The sequence below is a fragment of the Papilio xuthus genome, unplaced genomic scaffold (genome assembly GCF_000836235.2).
Source record: "Papilio xuthus unplaced genomic scaffold, Pxut_1.1 DF826933.1, whole genome shotgun sequence".
Taxonomy (NCBI): domain Eukaryota; kingdom Metazoa; phylum Arthropoda; class Insecta; order Lepidoptera; family Papilionidae; genus Papilio; species Papilio xuthus.
The window spans coordinates 6,091,540-6,111,842 of record NW_013531716.1 but is presented as its reverse complement, the minus strand read 5'-3'; the positions used below and the strand labels follow the sequence as shown (position 1 = coordinate 6,111,842).

The 20,303-nt window shown below is 32.0% G+C and overlaps 1 protein-coding gene across 1 annotated transcript; it reads right to left on the bottom strand.

Annotated features, from left to right (window-relative positions):
- Window positions 1-8,235: 8,235 nt before the first annotated feature.
- Window positions 8,236-20,100, bottom strand: LOC106121868 (uncharacterized). Its single transcript, XM_013317695.1, has 18 exons — window positions 19,966-20,100; window positions 18,879-19,047; window positions 16,461-16,581; window positions 16,051-16,168; window positions 15,646-15,859; window positions 15,172-15,319; window positions 14,985-15,095; window positions 14,603-14,769; window positions 14,284-14,404; window positions 11,159-11,210; window positions 10,529-10,670; window positions 10,336-10,456; window positions 10,108-10,225; window positions 9,817-10,030; window positions 9,487-9,634; window positions 9,297-9,407; window positions 9,047-9,213; window positions 8,236-8,772 (listed from the first exon to the last, which is right to left on the bottom strand). The coding sequence occupies exons 2-18, from the start codon at window positions 19,010-19,012 to the stop codon at window positions 8,646-8,648; spliced, it is 2,334 nt and encodes a 777-aa protein (XP_013173149.1). The 5' UTR covers window positions 19,013-19,047; window positions 19,966-20,100; the 3' UTR covers window positions 8,236-8,645.
- Between the last annotated feature and the right edge of the window lie 203 nt (window positions 20,101-20,303).

Sequence of the window (20,303 nt, the reverse complement as noted above, 5' to 3'; positions counted from 1 at the left end):
ATGGATGCATGGATGCATGGATGCATGGATGCATGGATGCATGGATGCATGGATGCATGGATGCATGGATGCATGGATGCATGGATGCATGGATGCATGGATGGATGGATGCATGGATGGATGCATGGACGGACGGACGGACGGACCGACGGACGGATGGACGGATGCACGTAAGTGTGTATGCGTGTATGCATGTATGCGTGTATGCGTGTATGCGTGTATGCGTGTATGCGTGTATGCGTGTATGCGTGTATGCATGTATGCATGTATGCATGTTTCCATGTATGCATGTATGCATGTATGCATGTATGCATGTATGCATGTATGCATGTATGTATGTATGTATGCATGTATGCATGTATGCATGTATGTATGTATGTATGTATGTTATTTTTCGATAATATATTACATAATTAACCGATGTTATATGTATGTACAACCTATTGCCCAGCATCCGGTTGCGTGCGCTAATCTTCGCCATTCCTTGGGTAAGTCGTCTTCCCATCTTTTGATTTGTCGTCCTCTTTGCCGTCTTCCTTCTCTGGGATACCAATCCATGATGTCTTTAGTCCACTTAACTGAAAACTTACATTTAGGTAATCTTAAATAACCATTTGTATTCTTTAACATGCAAAAGATAAAAAACATTTATATTCAAGAAATCATTTTTATAACAAAAATAAGTCTTATAATAATTCCATAACTCATAGAAATACTCTTCTTAAAATATATTCATGAACCATTGTTATTATTACCAAAGGCAATGATCATACGAATTTATCCATAAAATAATAATGATCTATAAAAAATATTATTTTCGATAGATCGTAGGATTTTTATATTTTATTTCTTTTTCTTTGTAAGAATATATGTAAGTCTTAAAAACATTGCAAAGGCGTCATCTGGTGTCAATAAAATAGTATGAAAATATATCTTTTTTTTTTAAATACTACGATCAGTTACAGGAGCGGGGGGGGCGGCTCAGATTTTAGTCACGTAGTCATTACTTGTTTTTTTTTCATAATACATACATAATTTACTAGTATTTTAAGTATGCATGCAGTCTTATGTTATAATGAAGAGTATGAGCCAAATTATTTTTTTTAATTTTTGCCTCTGAAATGATTCAAAATCGTAATTGTGAATAACTACGTGAAAACTAAAGCGGGGTCTTGGCATGTACTACGAGTGGTCACCAAGGGGAAGTAGGGGTCGAAAAAACTAAAAAAAATAGGTATCGTAGTATGGGTATGTTCCCTTACGTGCGCGTTGTTGTATGGTGCTATACTTATGATAATATCGCCCCGCTCCACCCGTAGATCTGGTCCGATCATGAAAAATTTGTGTTTATTTCTTTTGAAACAATATGCATGGAAGTTATTGTTTTATTCTCTTCCCTTCTAAAACATAATAAAATTGCAATATAACATCTTTAAATATAAATCATCTTTAATTGTTTATTTACGTAAGTAAACTTATATGACAAAAATCTAATTTAAAATAAAAAGACGATTTTTTACGTTCACAAGGTGAACATTGATTTAGACAATAGGTGCATCTGAACGCAGGGCTCAAGAATAATCGATTCCACACACATTTTACGGAATCCATTGAGACCGATGTTTAATTTAGAATCGACCAATGTTTGTATTGGGGAATTGATTATATGTGTTTTTAAAGTTAAAATACTTTTAGTGTAATGGATTAGTTTTTGTTGAAACCTTACAAAACTGTCCAATTTATCATGATTTTTAATTTCTTTCATACCTAATCTTGCTAATGACGTTAATTTGAATATTTAGAAGGCTGAATAGATGGATATTTGTTTGAAGGTATCTCTGGAACGTCTCAATGGATCGTGATGAAATTTAGCATATATGTAGAACATAGTCTGGAAGAACAGATAGTTTTTTTTACCCCACGCGAATGGAGTCACAAAACATCGCGCTCACGTTATGACTTAATGGAAGGCTAACAACCGTGTGTGCTTAAAATTATATACCTACAAAGCTATCTGACTTAACGCAACTTAGTGACAAGTTTCGTAAAGTCACTCTCTATGTTAAGGCATTGTTCAAAATTTTACAAAGTTTAGGAGACTTTGATGAAATTACTTCGACGTGTCCCACTTGTTCGCTAGCTTTAGATTTAGTTAAAACTAAGTTACATTATGTATTTATACAATTTAAAACATTGTTAAAATGTACGCATTACTAACAATTATCTATGTTTTTTTCAAAGAATGAAGAAACAGAAGCAGAAAAATGAAGAAAAGAAACAGAATGAAGTGAGAAACATACGTTAGACCAAAATTCTTTGAAAACAAATATTTAATATTCAAATCAATTTGATTGTTGTAATTACAATTCTTAGGCGCGAATGACGTGCTTTCGTTACGTAGTCTAGTGTGAGAATGAATGTGAGAGGACAGAAACTTCGACATTTTAGTAAGGCTAGTGTTTTGTCAATACCGCGGCTCATTTTCGGATTTTATTCCTAACAAATGTTAGATTCTTTCATTTACGTACATTTTATTTTAACAAACATTATCGGATATCTTTTTAATTTGATTCATTTGATATCAAAGATAAATAAATCATAATTTCATCTGTATAAGTTAAAGTAAATACAACTTTTACTTGACTAACTTGACTTTAAGTAAAATAGTATTATACGTACAACAGAAATAGTATGTTAAAAACATCTTTGTTACGGAATTTTCAATTTGCAAAATTTCTGTTTATCTAAATTTCTTTTTAGAGTATCCTTCCGAGTTAATATTAAAAAATTTCAGACTTACAAAGAAATGCCACGCGAACGAAATAAAATACACCTGTCTGCATATTTCGGTTCACCTAAGTATCTTTTTATTTAAATATTGTTTATATTTTGAAATTTATTTCTATCATTTCTTAAATCTATTCAAATAATACAATGTCAATTTAGTGGTGTGTACATTACAGCTCGATAATAATAATAATAATAAGACATTTAATCCGTTCAAAAACATTACAACACTTATAACACAACCAAAAAGAGAAAAAAGAAAAAATCAAAGAAATTACAATGAAGCGTTGCAATGCAGAAAGGCCTTTGCTCAGCTGTATGTTATACATTTAATATCAAACTGGAAACATATCAAATTCGTACCGTATTCAGCTAATTTGTTTTTTTTTGTAATAACTAGCTTTTGCTCGTAATTCCATCATTGCAGAATTTAAAAAAGAAACTTGGCAAATAGCCTATTGATAACAGACCATATACCAAAATATGGTCAACATCTGTGCATTACATTGAGATATGTTAAGCAATTCTGGAGATATCTACTAACAAAAATATTTATAATATTAGTAAGATAAAATAGTCATTATCGTCAGCTCACTATACGTCCCCACCGAGGGGCTAGGAGCCTACCCTAAGTTAGGGGTGACTAGGCCATAGTCAACCCAACCACGCTGGCCCAGTGCTGGTTGGTTGGCTTCACACATATCTTTGAATTTCTTCTCAAATATGTGAAGGTTGCTTCACGATGTTTTCCTTCACCGTAAAAACGGGGGGGTACATGGCGGGATTCGAACCCAGGACCTGCAGATTGCAAGTGCTTGACCCCTGAGCCACCGACGCTCGCTGAGACTGAAACCGAGATAAAATAGTACAATTCAAAACTTCATGTTCAACCAAATATAATTTAATTACCAAATATAATCCTTCAGACTATATATTCATCTATAAAATGTTACATTGTTTAATTATGTAGGAATTAATCAAGAAGTATATTATTATTGTGAACACGAAGTAGTGTAACGAACTAATTAAAGTGCGCTGTCCCTAGAGATGAGAAACTAATTACAATGTTTAACACATTCCGTAAATCTTACCTTTCTTAAATCCATATTACTTCAGATTAATAACCATAGTAGTTACACTGAAAAATTAATAATGCTATTATTTGCCAGTGAATTATATATTCGCTTGGAATAAATTATAATAAGCAAGCCAATATTATGCATGTTAAAAATACAGTGTGAAAATTTATCCTTTATACGTAAGTTATAAGGCACCTGGTTGGCAAGTACTAAGCTCTATTATAAAATTGCTCTTTCACAGAAAGAGGATATATCCCCTTCCTATATGTCCCCTCCTCTGCCAAATATACGTACATTTACCATTATTTTCTTATAAAAAATTGTAGGGATGAGAAGAAGATTAAAATTAGACAAGAAGTTAGACAAAGTGCATTCGCTCCGAAGCGATTCCATAACTAACTTCAAAAATGTATGGAACTGACAATAACTTTCGATTACTCACGCGATTGTCGCGTGTCAGTTTCATACATTTTTGTAGTTTGCTATGGAATCGCTTGGAAGCGAATGCATTTTGTCTAACCTCTCAACTCATTCGTGCAACACACAACTTGCTAGCGTCTACCACTGTTAAAATATTAATGGTCATAAATATCGTAACTTAAGGTATCTTATTCACGTCATTAGTTTGATATGCGTCGTCCACCAAAAAGCGTGACCGCATGGATTTTTTTTATATCATAAGGTGGCAAACGAGCGAGCGGCCACCTGAAGTCGTTGAAATAGCGAAGTGACCGTTGCCCTTAGACATACGCAATTGCATATGCGTTGCCTTCCTTATCTATATATATAGGCTTATCGTGTGCTCAAATTTCAACTAAAGCAACTTTAGTAAATTTCAATTACCCTCAATTTAAAGCGTTCATCCCGGCTTATGCTCCGTATAGTACGGCTCCGGAATAACTTACAATGATTGTAGAAACTAATTTACATATTAGGTAATATAACTTGCTGAGCGTACATCTATAATTATAGCCACTATCTCAACTTTAGATATAAATAATAACTTTCCACCCTTATGTATACCTTATATATAAAATTCTTGTTACAATGTTAGTTACAATGCTCCTCCGAAACGGTTTAAGAATCGACTACAATCTATTTTTTTATATGTGGCGGGAGTCGCGGGCAACAGCTATACTTTGGATATTACTTAGTTCGCATTCTATTTCTTATTTCAATCGGTTTATCAAAGATCTAAACATGTTTTGAAACAAACAATAAGATCCGGAAACAATCACATTGTATAAGAAGACTAACGATAGAAATTCAATGAAGCAAATCTCCGAGTAACTAATTTCCCTATCCTTTGTCTGTAATGAAATGGAAACAAGTTTAATTGAATTTACTTAGAGAGCTAATTGCTTCTCTCGACCATGACTGGATGGAGCCAAACGCTTTTGAATCTTCAACCATCTTATCGTATAACAGTTGATTTTAACATACAATAAAAATTTACAAGGTTTCGTAGGTTACCATTATAATTTTCAACACTTCAATTATTTCATTTTTATCATTAGTTATAACAGTGTAGTAGTTTTTGAGTTTATTTAATTAAAATAGAGTGACAGATGTGGTAAGCTTTATAATATTCATCTGCTAAAAATAGTCTACACTACTCGTAATATTATAAAATAAAAAGATTTGACTGTTTGTTTGTATTGAAAAGACTCAAAAACTACCGATTTGAAACATTCTTTCATTGTTATTATGCCACATTACACTCGGTTGACAGCCTATATTAAGTCCTACATTTTGTTAATTCCACTCGCTAGAAGCCACGGGCAACTGTTAGTTAGTTATTTAACGAGTACCGAAATTTGCCGAAGTTGTCAAACTTCATTCACATCGAGTGTGTTTGATACAGAACTAAAGTTTCCGAAGGATATATGATTAAACATAGGCTTTGAAGACTTCACGAAAGTTACAAGTTTTGGTAAAATCACTATCTCGAGATGGAATTTTGTTTAGTATTGTGCAAAGTTTCATTGACAGTGAGTAGATTATTAACATTTTCTACGTAATAAAAATTTTCTCATATCATTAAAGATACAAAAAGTATAACAAAGTGTAAAACCAATACGAACAAAAGAAATCTACATGCATCATATTGTAACAGTAAATTATTATACACATCAATTAAACTTTAATCATTTCATTAAAATCATTAAAAATTAATTATATAAATGAGTCTTATTAATATTATAAATGATGGATGGATGTTTGTTTGAAGGTATCACTTGTACGGCGGAATGGATCTCGATGAAATTTTGCGTACATATAGAACACAGTCTCGAAGAACACATAGGTTACTCGCGGACGCTCGACGGAGTCGCAGGCGACCACTAGTCTTAGTTACGCATTTGGTTCTGCTTACCCACAAGTTATAGGCATATTTTACGCAGTTTATTGCACCGTACAACTGATATTTTATCTCTTAAGTAACAATCCCTCTAAAACTAATTCCATAGGGCAAGAGTAATTCTTAACTTCCCGTATGTTCTCGGGCTCGGTTGAGCTATTTGTTTAGATGCGAAGGGACGCAGTGAAGAATGACTTTACGAGAAGTTTTGATGCGACTTCTATGACCTAATATTATGAAGAGAAATGCGGGTCGGTCGGAAGATTAAAGTAGGTAAAAATATTGCAATTCAATTAATTTTCTTCAGCAATAAGTGAAACAAAACTATTTCTTAAATCTAGTAATATTTATATTTAAGTAAAAATACTAATTAAAACAGTGGAAATTTTAATTCTAGTTAATTTAAAGTTACTACTTGTTTATTTATAATTTAATTAAAATGATAAGAAATTATTATTTGAGTCGTACGAAACGAAAGTACTATAAAATATGTGGGCGTTAATAGCGATGCGAAGCTGTGCTTGTTGTTAATTTATTTAATCTTACTATAATAATATTATAAATGCGAATGTTTAGATGGATAGATGGATGGATGTTTGTTTGAAGGTATCTTCATGACGCCTCAGACGTAGAACATAGTCTGAAAGAACATATAGGCTACTTGTTAAGTTTTTTTTTAATACCTTGCGGCCGGAGTTGCGGGCTACAGCTAGTGTATCATAAAATGAGTCTTTACTATTTTTCGATCATATAAAAGGTTATATTATTTTATATTATGAAAGCATTCGTCAAGGGACACGTTTTCGTAGCAAATTATGAAATGTTATAAGACGAGTCCCTTTGAGAGCGTGTAATGAATGAGCTTATGTTTTTGATGTAAATAAATTCTTATATGATTTACGTGAACGCATTTTTCTTTATGACTTTACTTCACCTTTGATTTCAAAACAGGAATAGAAAATGAGACTCTTTAGGGATTGTTACTTATAAAATATAATAGCAAAAATATTCACTATTTTTCACTGTCAAATGGTCAACTTGGAATCATTTTAAGTGTAAATTATTTGTACTTAATAAAATGATTAGTAATTCTTAAAATTTTTCTTTAGTCATTCCATAACATAACGATGAAGTTAGTCATCTCTTAGCATATGTTATTAAGCTCATTGTCAACAATAAATTAAATTTGTTCATCATGTTAGAAACGGGAGTAAATTTTAGCTAACCATCTTCATCATTACATAAATATTTGCACATTCTGAAGACGTTAAATTTGTTCAAACTATTTGTACATAAGGACACATAACTGGAATATAATCTATATCAAGATAATATCGTCTTGTCGGTATTATCCTGATTGAAAGGTATTTTTATTATGATCTTACGCCTCATTTAATGAGCTTTGCTTCTATGGGAATTTATACTCTAATTAGTCTCCTATAATTTGATTCTACTTTATTTAATATTTAAAAATGAAAAACCTTTTTTTAATATTTTATGGTATTTGAGAAAAAAGTTTGAATATGAAATATTTCGTTGATGTTGTTTTATTACGATTTAAAAAACAATCCAAACACTCCATAGTCTTTGTCTTAACTCTGAACTTTGCCATTTGTCCATTTGTAACTTTTGAGAAATGTAGCAATATTTTTACGGCTAAAATATCGTGAAAATTTGGGCCGCATAAACTTTTCTTTATACGAAATAACATAGAGAATATATTTTTTCGTACAATCGACTTGACAATTTTATTATTGTTATTATAGTAAACATATTTTGAATTTACTAAGTGACTTTCCTTAGAATAAATTAACTATATTTTTTGTCGAATTTTTGTATCAATAAACATAAAAGCACTTACATTCGTGCATATAGGATGGATAAGGATAATAGTGTGTCGTTTTCTATACTATATTTGCATAGTTGTTAAACCCTTTTTCCACCAAGTATTTGTGGTTCGTTCAATAGGAATAAGTATGGAATAATAATTAAAAATGAAAACAAAAAAAATATTTGCGGTCTTATACCACTTTGCTTGGTTGCATTTATTGCTTTCTCAATTGTCCATTTTACATTGCGTTTTTCATCGTAAAATCAATTCATCTTAAAGTAATTTCAATTATCACACGAGGATAGTAGGGAAGCCTGACGTTACGTTTGCTACATATTTTTTTTACATTTTTTTGTAACGTCGACTTTTTTTTTGAAAAAAATTAAATTAAATTGAATCGATACACCGAAAATTAAAGTGCACACAAATCTTTAAATCGAATAATAATTAATTGTTGAAGAAAAAATTTATAAGAAGATTCTTGTTTTTCACTTATTTTGTTCAGTGTTCGATTTATCAGTAAATATCAGATCCAGTAAACATTTCCAAGTCGTCATCGTTGGTTAACTTCTTAATACTATATTAATAATTACGCAGGAGCTTTTTCTTCGCAAACGGCAGTGTTCCCGGAGGCCACAGACCCACTTTCATCTGGAGATGGCTGGCACGCCAGCGATGGGAATCGTTGGTACAGTGCGGCTCTGTACTTCGGGTGGCTGGAATGGTGAAATAATGTTAAATTTTATTAACAAATCCTGTACAGATGATGTATAAGATACAAGAAAATTTTAATTTATTTCGTAAAAAATATAATTGGAGTTACCGATTTAGATAAAGTCATTAAAGAATACAAATAATTTGCTGTTCTAACATTTCGCCAAGTTCTATTTGATCAACAATATTTGTCCATAAAAGTGAGTTACCGACTGCTATAAAAACAAGGAAAAATAAGAATTGACTGAATTAATAGCTACCGTAAATAAGACTTACCTGATCCCATATACGATTGGGTTGTAAACTGCGTTCGCTTTGGCGAAAACAGAGCCCCAAATTGTACTGACAGGACTAATAGGTGCCGTCTCGAATACGCCCGCAAAATTGATTACCAAATATGGAGTCCAGGCCATAAACCATAGAGAGATGGTCATTAAAGCAACCTTGAAAAAGACATTTAAAATTATAAAATTGTTGTAGCAAACAATAAGGAACTTTATTCTTATAGTGTTAATGAATACAATACCTTAGCCAATTTGCACTCAGCACTGGTGTTCGCAGCATCAGAGGATCTTAGAGACGCTACATTCATTTTCTTTGCTTGTTCCCTCATAGCCTTTTCATGAGCTGCCACTGCCTAAAACAACAATAGCAAAAGTTTATATAAAGCTAAATTCAATTGATATATACCATTTGAATGAGATTATTAAGCTTACTTGGATGATGAACCAGTAAGAATAGACAATGAGACCCAATGGCAGGAAATAGCAGAAGACTGCATAAGCGATGATGTAACTGCGGCTAAGCCAGTCCTTGCTGAGGTAATCAGTTCCACATACGGTCATGTTACCTTCTGGGACATACCTAAAAACAAGACAAACTTATCTTTAGTATTAGCTGTCTAACATAATAAAGAAATTAATATATTTCGTAGTAGCTAAAGTAGAAATAAAGAAATGCACGGAAAAAATAATTTGCATACAAATTGCAAGACCAAAAACGATTCATCATGAAGTAATAGCAAGATGATGATGAGGTAATCTCACCTGTTCCATCCGAAGATTGGAGCAACAGTCCATGCGAGTGATGAAAGCCAGATTGCCAAGATACGCAACAGAGCTCCGTTGATGCTCATTGGTTTTGCTGCAATGCCTTTTACAATCACATTGTATCGATCGAAGGCGATTGCAGTCATTGTCCAGATTGATACGGTACCATATAAGGAACCACCGCAAGCGTAAATCGCACAGAACAGTGGACCTGTAAGAGAAATTAAAGGGATACTATAAATTAAAGTATGGCACTATATTAATCATTATTTTGGTGTAAACACTTACCGAATACCCAAGTTTCGTTGTAAGAATTAATGATAAGAGGTGGCGCCATGCAAGCCATCATAAGGAAGTCGGAAACAGCTAAGTTAACGACAAGCAAGTTCGAAGGAGTCTTGAGATTCTGTAAAAGTCACATTAGAGGGATTAGAGAGGCTTTAGAAGGTAGAAAAAAAGTTTTTTAGTAAGATTTGTCAGGATTTAATTTATGTTTATATTATATTTTTTATAAACCTTTGTCGTCGTGAAGATATAGATGACCATAGCATTTCCGGTGATCGATGTGATAGCCAAGCAAGTGATGGTGAAACCCAATAAACCGTACCATAACGGATTCATAGGGGGAAATTGATACCTGAAACATTAAAATTATTAAGTCAAATTTGTAATGTAAGATATAATACACATTAGAAAGAAGTCTACGTACCAATGAGGGTCAATGAGATGAAGCATTTCGGGTAGAACTTTGTCTACCACAGTTTGGTTTGCGCCGTAAGCCGACATTTGTCCGTTCCAAGTGTCCATTTTTGCTGCACCAGTGTTAAGATAATTTAACGCCATTTTGTTATCTGTGAATTAAAAAAAACTCTAAGTAGTTTAGCTTTTACTCTTACATTGAAAATAATAAGACTATGAAAGCTAAAGATCAAAATTATATATACTTTATTAATAAGTTGAAAAATAAATAAAAGTTGATTTTAAAATTGTTTATAATATTACAGACTTTGTATTATAAATATATAGTTAAAATACTTACAGTAATGTTATACAATGTAGTAGTCTGCTAAGTAAAAACAAAAATACTGAAGAAAATCAAATAATGAACTACTCCAGTCTTTTGCTTCTACCTCGGCAGGAAGCCGGGCTGTGATAATGAGCCTACTCGTCTTCTGCCATACAATGCACCCCTTTTATATTAGTTGCACCTCACAAGAATGTTGCTTAGACAATAGTCATAATGAGATATAGAAATAAGAAGGATAATACCTACTTTACACGACTGTTCAATTACATCAAGTGTTACAACAACAACAACAATATAACTCATGCTCGTTACCCAGAGGGATAGGCAGAGATATACCTCTCTCCCTTCTTCTACATCCATACATCTACAAGTTCATGTACTTCTATTTTGGGTGTTGTTAATACCGCCCTTAAGTATTTCATCAATCTGGACGACATAAGTCCATCTGGGACGACCCCGACCGACACTACCGCTTACTTTCGAGCCATAAATTTTCTTTGTTAATCTCACAAAATCTTCAAAACCCTTTCTTCCCTAGCACTATTTCTAATACTATCATTCACCTCAAATTTAATGAAAAGTTAATGTTCATAATTGATTTGATTTATCTCCATATTACCATTAGACTAATGAAATGTTTGTCTAGAATATCATATATTCAATTGTAACTTGTGAAAAATAGAAGTTTTTGAAGTTGGTTAAAGAAGTGGTTTGAAGGGAAGTTATAAATAAAAAGTTTTCTATATAACAAAAAGAAAATGTCCACATCAATCGGTGCCATCACTAAGCTCCAAAAGCATTATTTTCATTCCAAAAGATTGACAGTCCATTATCATAAAAACAATCCCTAATGATACTTATATTCCTATTAAGATATTCAATTTAAAATAATTCTCTTCATATTCTACAGTGCATTTCAATGTATTATTGTAAAATCTTTTAAATTTACTTTTAAAAAGATAACTTTAATATATAACTTTTAATCCTTAAGTTTTAATAACTTTATGGACAATTTTAATATAAATTAAGCTTTAAAATGGATCATAAAAATCTCATAAACTGCAATACTTTAAGTTTTTATTAAACCCATTTTAAAGTTAAGGTCATAAAGTTCCTAATATGAATTAAAAAAATAAAATCTTAATTCGGTACTCATCTACGTATTAAAAAAAACTATTGTACGCATTAAGAGATTAAAAAAAGTCATAAAAAAGCTTTACGTACAGTATGCAAAAAAATATCTTTATAAAAATAAAATATTTTAAATTTATAATCTGTAGAAACTATATTTTTAATCGTGTTTTTATTTATTGCAATTATATTGTTTGTAAAAACATAATTGAATTAATACCCTTAGAAATATTCTAATCATAAAGACATTTCTATGTTTTCAGGATTAGTACATTTCTTAGGAGATATAAAACTTTAAACAGATTCTTTAAGAGATTTACATTCTTTACTTTCTTGCGTATTTACTATTTGTAGTATTAGCCTTTAGTATTAGTTCTACCGAGCTTGGGTAAGTAACGTTCTACGTCTTTCAAAGTAACGTAATATCTTTGATATCCTTTTAAATATTCACATATATTTGAAGCGTTTATTGAAATTATTTTAGTAACAAAAACTTCTAGATAAGTCGCCAAAAGTGTATGCAATTTTAAATTTTTATATTATAATATTGATTTGCTTTACAAATAATATTCTTTAAATCAGTTGAATCGATTTTCCAACTATTTTTTTTTCTAAAATAATATTACTAATATCAACTCATTTAATATGTTAAAAAACTTAAGATTCATTTTCATAGATTTTTACACATTGCAAACAGTAAAAGAAAGACTTCAGATATCAAAGTTAAAGCTCGCGTAATATTTAAGATACTTATTAAAAAAAACTGGTAAGTTTCTTTTATATTTTTTCTATTTGTATTGTCATAAAGAATATTTATATGTGCGCTGGAAGACAAAAACCCAATCCAGTACATAGGGCTTTTGTCTTGCCTTTTCTCTTTCGTTTTTCGTCTACTTCTTCTTCTTCTTCTTGTGCCTCTCCGACTAGCGAAGGTTGGCGATCAGTTCTCCATATTTGGTTTACTATTTACTCTAAATTACTTTAATTGTAAATGTGAAAAACAAAGGGGCCAGCTGAAAACCACCGCAGGATTGGTCAAGACCTCCCTGCACCAGCCGAGCTGGCCACCTTTTTTTTGCCACATCCTCAATTTATTTAATTTAACTTGTTTTTTTTGTAGTTTTTCTTTTCCTTGTTTGTGGCAATAAATAAATAAATATTCAAATAAATAAATAAATAAATATTCAAATAAATCTATATAATAAATCTATCCATAGTTATTATATTGTAATAGATTTTTTTTTCAGTACATTTTTTGTATAAAAATTATAAGATCTCATTTTTAAATACTAAAATACTTGGGAAGAAACAGGACACAATTCCCTCATACTTCCTGTAGGCGGATAAATGAAAGAAACTATTTCAATGCAGACGATGAATGTAACAAAAAAAATATTTCTATGTGTTCTTTAGATATTTATAGTTAAATTATTTTATAATAATTGGTAATATACAGTTAATTTTCTGAGTTCTTTAATCTTACTTCTTACTAATATGCGAATGTTTGGATGGATGGATGGACGGATGTTTGTTTGAAGGTATCTTCATAACGGCTTAGGCTGAACGGATCTCTATGAAATTTGGCATAGGTACAGAACATAGTCTGGAAGAGCACATAGGCTACTAATATTTTTTTATTTAAACCGACAGAGACGCGGGCAACAGCTAGTTATAGTTAACGTTAAATAGTTATATAATTCTATAATTTTTACGATTTTGTCCAAAGCTCAAAAATATTATTATTACGATAAATTTCAATATGAATACATTTTATCTTCCTATATTGATTTAACTCACTCCTTAGTGTATGAAATGTTTTTCAAAGGTTAAAAACCCGTTGTTATCTTAAAAGGAGGAACTAATAAAAAAGAAAAGAATTTTTTGCACCTTTTTAGCACTTTGCTTATATATTTGAATTCAATAAAACTATGTACAATTAATGCTAGACCAAACGATATTCTTGCTATGTATTTTTTTGGATTTTTACTATCGCAGGCTAACATATATTGTATAAAAATATACTAGGAAATATACATGAAGAAAACAAAAACGTTACTATTAATTCTCAATAAGAATAATATACAATTTAAAATTTAACAACAACTAAAAGCTTTATAAGGAGTAACCAAATATGTACATGTGTCCAATAATCTCTTACAATTCTAATTATTGCATTGTTTTATAATTTAGATAAAAAATAGCAACATTATAGTGTTCCACATATATATAGTATATCTTTAAAGCTCGCCCACGTTTCTTCGCAATCATTCGTCGTCGTTATAATAAAATCTTAGTTGATATTAAGCGGATGGTTTTTCTTCACAGACCGCAGTTTTGCCGGATACCTGCGACGTGTTGTCATCCGCCGCTGGCTGGCACGCTAGTGATGGGAATCTCTGGTACAAAGCCGCTCTGTATTTCGGATGACTGTAAAATATTATACATATCGATTTGTTTGATGTAAGAAGTAATGTGCGCTATCTAGCAGATAATCAAGTATATCTTTGTCCAAAACAGTTTTAATAAGGTAGAGGATTTTATTCAAAACATATCACCGTTTGTGTTATGTAATATATTATGTTTAGCATTAATTTAAGAACCGAATAACGTAAATTTGGTACGTACCTGATACCGTAAACAATGGGATTGTAAACAGCATTAGCCTTAGCAAAGACCGAGCCCCAAATCGTACCCAGAGGACTGATTGTAGCGGTCTCAAAGATACCCGTGAAATTAATTACCAAATACGGTGTCCATGCCATGAACCACAATGAAATTGTCATCAAAGCGACCTTGAACAAACAATACACATATTAAACTAAATCCATTTGTACGTTTCTATTGAGGTAAGTAAAACGACTCTATTCTCAACAGTTAAAAGAGGTTCAGTTGTTTCATTCTTTATGTAAAGCATATGACTGGAATAGCCAAGAATAGGTTGAGAAAAGACAAAAGAAAGTCAATAATAAGTATGAGAAAACATATGAGAAGTCGAAAAGGTAAAAACCTTAGCCAGTTTGCACTCAGCACTAGTATTAGCCGCTTCCGACGACCTTAGAGATGCCACATTCATCTTCTTTGCTTGCTCCCTCATCGCCTTTTCGTGTGCGGCTACTGCCTAAAATAAAAAAAATAATAAAAAAAGTAATGGATTAATGTTAAGCACAAAGAACTAGAGGATTTAATCACTGTACCTGAATAATGAAAAAATAGGAGTAGATAATAAGGGCCAATGGTGTGAAGTAGCAGAAAATAGCATAAGCCACAATGTAACTTCGACTGAACCAATCCTTGTTCAGATAATCAGTTCCACAGGCGGTCATGTTGCCTTCCGGGACGTACCTGGAATAAATAAAATTTAATGGTGAAAATAAAACAGCTTGAATAAATTGAAAATACAATCATACTAGAAATAAAAGAACGCAAAGTAATAAACCTATTCTATCCAATGATCATGAGATTCAAATTTTAGGGTTCTAAAAGAGAGACAGCAAATAAGAGAAAGAGAAAGAAAGAAGAGAAAGAAGCATAAAAGAGTACAACGGGTGTAGTACTTTATTCCACTAATCCACAACTCTATTACTGGGTTATCAATTCTTGTATTCGTTTTATATTTACAGACTTCAATTTAGACTTTAAGCTTGGAGTAAAACTTAATGATATTATACCTATTCCATCCAAACATTGGTGCAACAGTCCAAGCTAATGACGAGACCCAAATAGCTAAGATACGCAGCAGAGCTCCATTGTTAGTCATGGGTTTAGCTGCGATTCCCTTGACGATTACATTGTAGCGATCAAAAGCTATCATTGTCATCGTCCAGATTGAGATAGTCCCGAACAATGAGCCCGCAGCAGCGTAAAGAGCACAAGCCAGTGGACCTATAAGAAAAAAAACTTAGAAATATTTTGGAACAGTGATAAAAACATTAAAAGCAAACTTTTTAAATCAATATAATATTTTTCATATTGGACGAGATTATCACTTTGTTAAATTTTAAAGTTAAATGGAGATTATTTAGCCGGTGTTTAAATTAAAACGTTTAATTAATTTTAAAGGAATGAATACTAACCAAATACCCATGTTTCGTGATACGAGTTTACAACTAAAGGCGGGGCCATACATGTCATCATCAGAAAGTCAGAGACAGCCAAATTAAGTACCAATAAGTTTGAAGGAGTTTTAAGAGTCTGTAAACAAAACAAAATTTTTTTTACTAGTTGTACAAGTGTCTGTTTACTTTTTTTTGTATCTTATAATTTTTTTTTAAAACAAAAGCAGATTTTTTTGTAAATTTACTAATATTTCTTATACCATTCCAACTAAGCTCTAAGCTTGTGCTAGGATATGGTTTACGACGATAGTCGAATGGTGAGATTCGAACCCCCGACCTCGTGATCGGAAATCCGTACCCTTAACCATTAGGCTATTGACGCTTTTAAAAAGTTATATAAACGTATTGTTCTGAAATGTTTTCATTACCTTTGTAGTTGTGAAAATATAGATGACCATTCCATTACCGGATAACGATATGAAACCAAGAACAGCAATCACGAAACCCAATAAGCCGTGCCACAGGGGATTCATAGGCGGGAACTGATACCTTGAACACAAGAAAATATTATTTTTTTCTATATCCAGGTAAGTAGGTGTTTTACTCTTTAATCAAGCGCTCTAAAAATCTGTTCAAAGTCTTCTAAACTCAACCACTGCCATGTAGTTGCTAAGTGCTTGTCCGGAATACACATAAATTTGCACGTCCAGATTCGACCCCCGCCATATCATGACATATTAATGTGATTTTAGATTTTCGAATTTCACGTGAGCTGAATTTCGTATGTACAGTCAGCGTCATATAGATCGTCACAGACAAGATATGCAAATATATAGGTACACCAAAAGTAATCAATTATATCGGTACAACAAAAGTCCTCAAAATAATAGATACATTCACCCTGCTCAAATACATCGGTACATACACAGCGTCAAATATATGAGTACATGCAAGATGCTCATAAATATCGTAGCAGCCACAGCGTCATAAGTAACGAAGCAGTCAAGGTGCGCAAAAATATCGGTACATTTGACAAAATTGAACTCTATCTCTATATACTTGTGATACAATTTGGAATAAACTACTTCTGTTACATTCATTTGACACTTTGTATTAACATTATAGGTTGTCCGGAAAGTTCGTTCTGATTTTCGATATAAAGCTTACAATAGACTGTAGCTGAAGTGGATTCATTTTCGGATTTCCACCATTATCAAACGTCACAAAAATTTCTATATTGTAAATAATTTCATTTCATTGGTTGAGATAAAAATTAATTTTTAAAATTTTAGCCAAAAATAAAAGACGTTTTAGGTATAGAGTCGTACCAATATAATTTAAAAACATTTCCAAAAATTTAAGAGAACAGGGTTTCAATTTTCCTTATAAAGCGGCACGAACTTACTGGGCAACCCAATATTTTTCTTCTCCTGTCATAACGCTTAAATATAAAAGTTTGTCACGCCGAATATGACAGATACGTATTAACTAATATCAAATTTTGCCTTGTCACAATATATATAATACTAGTTTGGCGCAGTATTCTAGTATGTTTGCCGTAATATGGAAGTTTACCGGTTCGAATCTCAGGCTACTTTTTTTTATTTTATCAATGACGGGGTTATTTTTTCATAACCAGTAAAAATTTGGTAATGTAAAATTTTGCTCGACAATTTTTTTTTTATAATTTTCGCTGTCGGGTAGAAAGAAATTTAAATAAAGTTAACAACAATTAGGTCAGACCATCGCGGGTGGAGTGAGTGGGCGGAGCGTACATTGTCTTTGCGGGTTTTAAGAATGGTACGCGCGGAAACTATACGTACAAGTGTTATCTACATATGTGTGCGCGCCCACGCACACTGGAATGTTTATTGCAGTCGACCAAAAATTTGATGTATTTTGGATATTGACATTCAGTTTTATTTTCTTTGTTTCGTAAATATAATCAGTATCAGTAAAAGGTAACGTGATATTTTTACCGGTACAAGTTTAACAAACATGAGTAATAAACCAATTACATGCCAATAGCATCGCTTTATCTCCTTCATTTTTGTTTGAAATAGAAAAGTACTTTAACGGTCAAACTCATTAGTCCAAGGCAATATCAAAAAGTACCTAATAACTACGGCGATAGAGTTTATTTACATGTGCTTCGATATTAAAATTAAAAAGTTTAAATATAAAAAAAAAATAGTGACTTGGGATTTGAACCGCCGACCTTACGTACCAACGGCGGCGAACGGTAAGGCCACGAGACCAAACTAGCATATATGATAACAAACTTAAATTTGATGTTGGTTTTATCTACCTAATATCTGTCATCCGCGTCGAACACTTTTAGTAAATTTTGAAAAATGGTTTGATACAAAGTGTCAAATGAGTGTAACAGAAGTAGTTTATTCCAAATTGTATCACAAGTATATAGAGATAGAGTTCAATTTTGTCAAATGTACCGATATTTTTGCGCACCTTGACTGCTTCGTTACTTATGACGCTGTGGCTGCTACGATATTTATGAGCATCTTGCATGTACTCATATATTTGACGCTGTGCATGTACCGATGTATTTGAGCAGGATGAATGTATCTATTATTTTGAGGACTTTTGTTGTACCGATATAATTGATTACTTTTGATGTACCTATATATTTGCATATCTTGTCTGTTACGATCTATATGACGCTGACTGTACATCGCTACGACTTTAACGTATAGTAATAGTATTAACCGATCGATAAATTGAAATTAAGAACAATTATATTTTATCAATCATAGAACATTGAGACTTTTAGAATCTGAATTTTCAACTCGATTTCGAAGCATAAATTATTAGTATTTCTTACTAACCAATGCGGGTCAATCAGATGCAACATTTCAGGAAGAACTTGGTCAATAACGGTGTGGTTTGAGCCATACGCTTCGATTTTTCCCGCCCACGCGGGCGCTGACGCCGCGCCTGGGTCTAAGCTGTCCACCGCCATCTTGGATTTTATGTTCGTCGCCTGAGGAGTCGGAGCTAAAAGATATAAAAGTAGGACCTTTATTTCCGTTCTGTAAATAAATCACAGTTCAATATAGTCGAAAAGTTACAATACGCTAAATTAAGTACGTTGAGAATAACTTGTTATGTCATAGAAATAGTATCAAAGAGATGAGCAAAAGTTACACAAATTAAAATCAAGAAGTTCATTAAAATTTTCTGTTATTTTTATAAAACATTTCTAGTCTTAATTAGTTTCTTTCAGTTACTAAAGAAATAACATTAATTAGCACGATGACATTTAAAAACTATTTTATGTTCGGAATAAGTTTTAAAAAAACCGCTAGGTTTCTTAAATAAATATACTAAAGTACTACATTTTTCTAAGCGCTTAGAAGTTTCTATGAATAATCAATTTATTAATCCTTAGTTTTTTTATAATCCACTATTTATCTTAAGACGGATAAATCTATAAATGGCTAACCTAAACAAAAGTGGTCTATTTATACTAACATTTTTGGCTAAATCCATCTATCAGAATCGTTGAACATAAAAACGATAAATAAATCCAAACTATATTTATTCTATCTTACTACCGTATAAATGTTTAATATCAATACAACGTACACTCATTAATACATAATGAGTTCAAACGCGTTTCATTTGTTATCTGAAAATGTTTATTTTGTACTAGCGGTCACCCGTGACTCCGTCCGAGCGAATTAGAAAAAAATTGTAGCTTACGAGTTCTTCCAGACTACGTTCTACATTTATGCCGAATTTTAGCGTAATCCATACAGTCATTCTCGAGATACTCTCAAACAAACATCCATCTAAACATTCGTATTTGTAACATTAGTAAAATATTTTGTTAGTAAGATTAGACAACTTTAATTCCATGATAGTCAAATATACTCGTATGTTTAAAAACTCTTGTGCAATACAAATACTCACGTGTGATGAAACTGGACCAGAAGACCAGATGAATAGCAGTATGTCAGTAAAATTCCAATTCCAGTCTTTTGACTGTTACAAGTTGGAAGCAGCACATCAAGACAGATTCAAGAACCGACTCAGTCTCCGCTGACCTGTGACCCTCTTTTATACCTAGCCACGACGAATAACGCGTAAATCGATATTATAATCAGATCTTGACAAAATCTAAGTATAGGTTTAAAAATTATCTTCTTAGCAATGAAGAATGTACACGTAATAAGATTTCTATGCAACTTTTCATGATAGAACACTTCGTTACTTATAATGTTTCAAATAACCGGTAAGTAATTTATAAT

Bases quoted from the DNA above. Each gene is read 5' to 3' on its own strand.
- LOC106121868 (XM_013317695.1), bottom strand. From the start codon at position 19,012: ATGGCGGTGGACAGCTTAGACCCAGGCGCGGCGTCAGCGCCCGCGTGG. The intron at 14,770-14,984 runs GTTTTTACCTTT...TGTTTGTTCAAG, and splicing joins CTGAGTGCAAACTGGCTAAG to GTCGCTTTGATGACAATTTC. The intron at 9,635-9,816 runs GTGAGATTACCT...TCTTGTTTTTAG, and splicing joins CCAATCTTCGGATGGAACAG to GTATGTCCCAGAAGGTAACA.